Below are 7,390 nucleotides of genomic sequence, written 5' to 3'. Positions count from 1 at the left end.
AGAGGTAGCCCATTTTCCCATCAATGTTTTATGTAACCATTTTTTTTTTTAAATTGATACTAAGAAGTGAAAGATCAATATTATATTGGGCAGCCAAATATCACAATATATTGCCAAAACGATTATTTCCCACACCCCTAACAGCAACACAGATTTTAACATTAAAAAGTCAGATTTTCAAGTGATGACTCTTTTAGGTTCATAGGATGTGTGCTTATGTGTGGATCCAATTAACAGTCTTGCCTAAATTGTTTTGACTAGAAGAGGTCATATAATGTTAAAGATAAATGAAAAAAAATGCTTTTTTTGTTGTCAAGGTAGACCTAATCCTTCAGTCTGTTCTGTCACCCTTCTCAATGTTCTTCTTTTTATCCTCATTTCTCTTTTTCAGAAGATTCTCAAAATGTTTCACTATAAATCAAACTTTTTTTGTTATTTTCCCACGTCTGAAATAATTTTTCTCCTTCTCATTCCACCTCTTTGTCCTTCCTTCCACCTAGCTGGATTTAGAGTCTCTGGACCCTCGTGGCCGGACGCCTCTCCACCTGGCTGTCACTTTGGGCCACCTGGAGTGTGCCAGAGTTCTGCTGCAGCACGGAGCGGACGTTAGCAAGGAGAACCGTAATGGCTGGACAGGTGAGTGTGTGTGTGTGTGTGTGGAGGAAAATTCATTTGTTTGCTGTAATAATTGTGCATTATGCATACGCTTTTGTGCACACAGATTGGTCCAAAGGGAAGCTGAATCAGTTTAAAGATAAATGTGCTGTGAGCTGCCTTTTGTTTAACAAAACGTCAATGTAATTAGAACTGCAGTATAATGGAAGATGAGAATGAAAGTGTCTTTCTGGAGGCAGTGGTCAAACAATATTCATGAAGTGGACGTGGCTTGCTTTTGAAAATCTTCCCATATAACCGACAGTCACACCTCTCTTCTTTTCTGGCACTGTGCAAACACGCTGTGGACGTCTGGCAAAGGCAGGATGGAAAGTGTGAAATCATTAATATTTAAACCTTGAAATTACCTTTTTTTCACATGCCTGGTCAAGATTTAAGGGCTGGATGTGAATCACTTGTTAAAGATGATGATAGAAGTAAAAACAGCTTGAAATATGGATGAAAGTGAAGGATGAGGTTGATCTTGTTTCCCTGAGCAACAGTTCCTGATCTTTAAAACTGTTTTAATTGTATCTTTGGATATGCATGTTAATTAGTGAGAGCCTGTTTGACAGCCTCTGGATGAATGCGTACTTTAAGGCACCTGACATGTTTTCTAGTGTTGCTCAGTTTAACATATTTTTCACATAAAGCTTCGTGTTTTGTGGTGTTTCTGGATATTTTACCTTCTCTTCTTTTTCAGTGTTGGGAGTTAAAATCAATAATAAGAATCTAAAAGACTGTGACAAAACTACAGAAGAGCATTAGGGCCACTGGGAAAAAAAAAAAGAAATATTATTTCAGTTTAATGGGAAAAAAGTTTGAATTCTGACTTTAATCTCAGAATTCTTACTTTTTTCCTTTTGGAAGTTTTCTCAGAATTCTGACCCCCTAGGGGTGGTAAAGTGTCATTGCAGGGTTGTGGTGGAAATTTATCTACCGGTAAATAAATTACCCAGTTTGAGACTTTTTTAATGCACTTATTTATTGATAGAAATATCTAATATAATAGAATAACAGTGAAACTTAAAATGGTTACATTTTAAGGTGGTAGTTTTAGCGATTTAAAGTATATTTAAGTTTATTTTATTCTACTATTGAATTTCTGATGATAATTTTCTTTGTTCACCTCTTGAAAAGGTTGGAGTGCACTTAGATAAAGAGGTGCATTCAGCAGCCATGCCTTGAGATGATGGGAAATGCACGCATTGCTGATCCCTCCGTTTGTTTTCTATTGCTAATATTTCGCTTCAGTTGTTACTACATGTTTAATGTTTGCTTAAATTGAGGCTTGTGTAACGTTTGTTATCATTGTGTCATTTTTATCACGTAAGTGGAAGAAGAAAAAGCAATCACCTCTAATAATAGGCCTAAAAATATCGGTTCATCTGATGACAAAATAATTGTCATCAGCCAGAAAATAAATTTGTGTCGGTGGATCTATAGGCGGAGGGCAAAAAGAGAGCAGTTTTAAATCGTGCAGGATTTCAATGTTAATGTTCAGGCCAAATGCATTCTGGGTGTCAAAGCATCTTCTCTACATGCCAAGTGCAGCGCCTCTCGACATCCGAGATCAGAAATCTGAACTTTCACAGCTTGACGCAATTAGAAAAGCTAATCCATGAGTTTTCTGGGAGACAGAACCTACATGCAAGCCATGATTGCTTCTGCAGAGCTGTCTTTAAGTGAAAAATAAATAAATATACGGGCGTTAACCTCCACAAGCTTTAAAATCCCAGAGGAATGGATCGTTATGCACAAAGAAAATAAATTACTTCACTAAAACAGTTGATAAAAACCTTTAACTAAAAATGTTAAAATGACGACGAAAAACTTTCTATCGTATGATTTGGTAATTCCAGTTTGTGGTAAACAAACTTTAAAAAACTATTTATATTCACGTTCATATGGAGGACCTATAGAGTCACTGAAAAATAAAACCAACGATTTCATATTTAATATTTAAATCATGCAATTTGAAATCCAGTCTGAAAAGCATTTTCTAATTGCACAATCAGGAAACATAATTAAACCAATCACAGCTGCTCTTTGGATGTAAACAAAGAAAACGGCAGTTGGAAAAAAATGTAGTAAGGAATAACTTTTTTAATGGTGTCAAAAACGGTAAAAGGCATTTATAATATTTATTTATTTTGGTTTTTAAATCTCCATACAGAAATAGGATTTGAAAATACATTTTCAAATTCCAGTATTTAATAATGGATTAATAAATACACTTTATAATGTCTTTTTTTTAATATAACTCTATTTAAAATAAGCAATTAGAAAAAGCTTTTTAAATTGCCTGATTTAAATGTTAAATTAGGAATGTCTGGTTTTCTTTTTTAGTGACTCTCTGGGTCCTCTCTTACTTTCAACAGCTACGAACATCAGACTGGCCGGTGTTCTGTCAGACCAGCATACTGTACCCTTAATAATACGCATTACATACAGTTTCCTCTGTCTCTGCTCCCCTTACATCCAAGCACGCCGTTTTATTCCCGATCTAGTCTGGTTTTTGCTGTAGTTTGTGCATAAAAAAAATAAAAAATTCACTAGGTTCGTTACACACATTAGGTTTAAAAACAAACATTGCACGTGTTACTCCTCTAGTGATAATCAAGGTTCTTTTGGTTTTAACAGCCATTTATTGTGGACACGTCTTATAAAGCCCCAAAAAATGCCGTCAGAACTAAGAAGGGAAACAGAAACCCAAATTAGCTCAAAAAAAATATAAAGGTTTACACAAATAAATTGGCCGCATAAACTCCAGAGGAATAAAGATAACTTATACAGCTTTTCTCAGAAAACCAGTCTTAAAGCTTTTTGGTGAAACTTCTTGAAGAAACAGGTGCAAAAAAAAAATTGTGTCAATCAATGTTTCCCATGGGCAACAATGTGACATGCGGAACAAAAACACAGGTTCCTCCTTACATTTTAATGAGCTTTTTAACCAATGTACATAAACATAAATTTACTGAAAGTTATTTATTTATTTATGATTGAACTTTTAATTTCAATACTATTATCTATTAACTCTCTTTTTAAAACTAAATATTAGAATATTTAAATGAGTTGACTCTGATGGCAGCTACAGCACGTCTGTTAGATAAGGATGATCGGCATTTCTTCACAGAGAATTAAGTATTTATAGGGAGAGGTTTCTACAACCCAGTTGACAGGATATGATTTGATATTATTTGTTTTTGGTTTTTTTAATATGGGCGACATGCGGATCATTTTATCTTTATTTATTTATTTTTACAGCACATGAAGAGTTACTGAAATAATTTTCAGATTACACATAAATTCCGCAGGAGGAAAGAAATGACTTTAGGGTTAGGATTAGGATTCACTCAGTGATAACTACCTACTGAGCCAGCTAATGATGACCATGCACGATCGAGCATACCTAATTACTAAGGGTATGCTGGTCTGACGGGGTATGCTTTCGCTCAAAAACTTGTTAAAACTATTTTTTCCCCCCAACTCATCAAAGAAAATAAAGCCAAGTTGCTCTCTAGCTGATAGCAACAGAATCGAGCAGATTATTAACCAGAGCGGCCAGCTTCCAGAAGCACAATGGCGTAACGACACAACAATAGGCCTGTAAGCGACATTATCTGGTTGGGCCCCATATGAAGTACTGTACAACACGTGATAAAGGTTCAGGATATGGCGACATTTCCATAAATCAGCCAAGAAGATACAATTATGCAATTCTCAGTAGTATATGATCAGACATCGCACACGGAAAAATAGTGACCGCGCACCTTGAATGGAACCATTGGTGTCAGCGCACCACCACAAACCATCGGGCTACCTTCAGCTTTACAGCCCCCCTCCTCTAACCTGACTCCGCCAGATGGATTTGCTCCGCATATCCATCTGGAAACCTTCCGTTGAAGTAATTTTGGGAAGGGGCGAAAATACTGGTTAGCTGATTGGCCTATGTTGGTGATAGACGGGCCAAATAAACCAATCAGATCAACGAAGCATATGACGTACTAACAGAGCAACGACAAAGAGGAGCCAATTGATACATCAAACTCTTGCCGAAACCAGTCGGGAGAAGAGCAAAAACATCTTTTCCTCTGAGAAAAGCCTCCAGAGCAGTGTTTTGCTCTTCTTTCAGTGAAGAAATACTCTGTAATTCCGATAAAACTTGCTCAATAGCCACGCTAATGCTAGTTTCATCGGCTGAAGCCGCCATGTTCTTTAGACTGAACTGTCGCGCTTCTCAATGCGTCACACCTCAACCCGCCTCAAAGCCAATGCTGATTGGACGTTCATTTGGTGAACGGCTCCAAATTTTCTTTAACGGAGAGTCTCCAGACTGATTAGCGAGTGAAACCTTGAAAGCTCGAGAGATCAGGATGGTCTCACGAGGCTACCCCTCCTCACCCACGCTCTCTCCTTTCATCTCCTGGTCTCAAATGCATTGTTCTTTTAAGATCATTATTGCGGTTTGAAACATATGAGTGTATTTTTTACCAACCGTCTTTGAACTATACACAGTTATTAACATAGTAATTAAAAGTACCACTGCTACTGGTGTCATGTTTAAACGGCTCACCATCATGTTGAAATCTGGCCTGTGTTGCGGTATAAAATAAGGTCCGATCGCAGTCAGCCACTTCAGGATCAGATGGGTTTAAGAGAATTGTTTCGCATTATTACATGTGCAAACAGACGTCCTTGTCTACAATTGCATTGGGGGCCTATCAGGTGTCAGTGATGGGGCCCCTAAGAGGTTGTGGGCCCCTAAGCAACTGCTGTCTCTGCTTAATGATATTCACACCATTGTCGAAGCATCCGGACCAGCATCTGACACAGCCTGCATAGTTTCGGCATTGAAGTGTTTTTGACACCCAGAGTTCGTTCGGTGTGAACGCACCATTAGAGTTAAAGTAACACTGCAGAGAAACAGAGGTTGTTATTATGAACCCATTTTTAAATTGTGGTTTTACTCAACAAGAAAAAAGCCTCTGATCATCTGTCCTTCAGCGAAATGAATCGTTTGGTTTTATGGCCATATGATGAGGATTAAAACTCTTTGTGGACAGGTTGGTTCTGTGTTTAAATCAAAGAAGAAACATGGGGAGTTCTTTAGTCTATGATCAACCATTTGTAGGATTTACAGCCAAGTGTCGTTCTGATAAAAGATGGCCCAGCGGCGGTAATTGGTCCTACCAGCTTCTCCTTTGGCCTACTTTACGTTAAGCAGTTCCCGCTGCCTCCTTAAATGGCTCACTCGCATAAATTTTCAATGAAGCCTGAGTGTTTTACTGTCTGCCCCCCCCCCCACTCACCCCCCCTCCCCACTCAGTACTTCAAGAGGCGGTGAGCACGAGGGACCCAGAGCTGGTGCGTCTGGTGCTGCGTTACCGTGACTACCAGAGGACTGCCAAGAGGCTGGCGGGGATCCCCGTCCTGCTGGAGAGACTACGCCAAGTGGGATTTCACACACATGCACACACATTTACACAAACCCCCTCAGGACCGCAAACACATGCATGTAGATGGGAAGAAATGATCAGGCATTTTCATCTAGAGCTGCATTAAAAGTAAGGTTTTCATAAATGTAAACAGGTCTCCATTTTGGGATCAAATTATCCTTTTGAAGATATTTATAACTGTGTTTACTATTCGGCAAGGGAGACACAAATGATGATGTCTCCATGATATGCAGTAGTTTGCCTCTGGGTGATCTGACTCATCTTAGCCCCTGGAGGAGAACAAACCGGCATGATTAACAGGCACAGAGGCTTCGCTGACAAAGCTCAGGTGGCCTGTGCAGGAAAACGGCGGTTCTGCAGCGGATCATCCGGCTTTACGCAACCCGTCTCTGTTTCTGCTCCAGACACCAAAACACGGTGATGTTTTTCAGTTCTGCGTCCTCGCGCCGTAGACGAAACAGCCTCACACTTTGAAAACGACTCTTCATAGCACAGCAGTTCACCTACTGCTGCCCCCACCCACTTCGTTACCTTCTACATCCATCAGTTCTATTATTAACCCGCCAACAAACACACTCAGCTTCTCTGAGTCAGTTCATCCCTGTCTTAGACACTGAAGCATTCCTCTCCTTTAGCTCCTTCCACCTGGAGGAGGCCTGATGTTCAACCTAGTTTTTTACATCTCCGGTTTCGTTGTTTTTTAAATTCTCTTTTTCACTTTCTTAGGGATGGTTAAACCTTTTCTTGTGCTGCTGCTGCATATGCACGGTCCTGCGTTGTGCTGCAATAGAGCAAACTTTAAAGGAAACAAATGGATCATTATCTATACCTAAAACTAACACGTTGGCAGTGATTTGATGAATTAAGCATTAATCAGTAAAAAAACAAATAAATAAAAACAATAATTTATGATCGGTGAGTCTGGGAGCGGCCATTTTTGCCCAAATATAGTAACCCCTCCCTCCTGCCATCTTCCAGCAGTGACGTCACGGTGCGGTAAGCCTAGCGCCATTCTCCCCGCTTTACAAGCTAAATCAATGGGAACTACTAGACACATCTGCAATCAACAACAATTATTGAAGATTTCCAGAGGACTTCAGCATTGAAATTCACCAGAGCTATAGTGAAACTGACAATGCCCACGTGCATGGCAGCTGGATGCTGGAATACATCGGGTAAAAGTGAAAAAAAAGAGTAATTCCACCTTTCCAATTCCTGATCCTCCACAGACGGGTTGGTCGTTGGATCGCCAACTTGAAGAGGGAGGATTTGCCATC

The 7,390-nt window shown here is 39.4% G+C and overlaps 1 protein-coding gene across 1 annotated transcript in view; it reads left to right on the top strand.

Moving 5' to 3' along the window:
* Nucleotides 1-7,390, top strand: part of ankrd13b (ankyrin repeat domain 13B) — a 90,253-nt gene that overhangs the window by 37,876 nt on the left and 44,987 nt on the right. The window contains exons 2-3 of the mRNA XM_015395746.1: nucleotides 501-636; nucleotides 5,984-6,108. Of these exons, the coding sequence (XP_015251232.1) occupies nucleotides 501-636; nucleotides 5,984-6,108 (261 nt within the window). The remainder of the gene's footprint in view (nucleotides 1-500; nucleotides 637-5,983; nucleotides 6,109-7,390) is intronic.

The sequence above is a fragment of the Cyprinodon variegatus genome, unplaced genomic scaffold (genome assembly GCF_000732505.1).
Source record: "Cyprinodon variegatus isolate N-32 unplaced genomic scaffold, C_variegatus-1.0 Scaffold759, whole genome shotgun sequence".
NCBI lineage: Eukaryota > Metazoa > Chordata > Actinopteri > Cyprinodontiformes > Cyprinodontidae > Cyprinodon > Cyprinodon variegatus.
The sequence above is the reverse complement of the archived record's forward strand: the minus strand, read 5'-3'. Positions and strand labels throughout refer to the sequence as shown.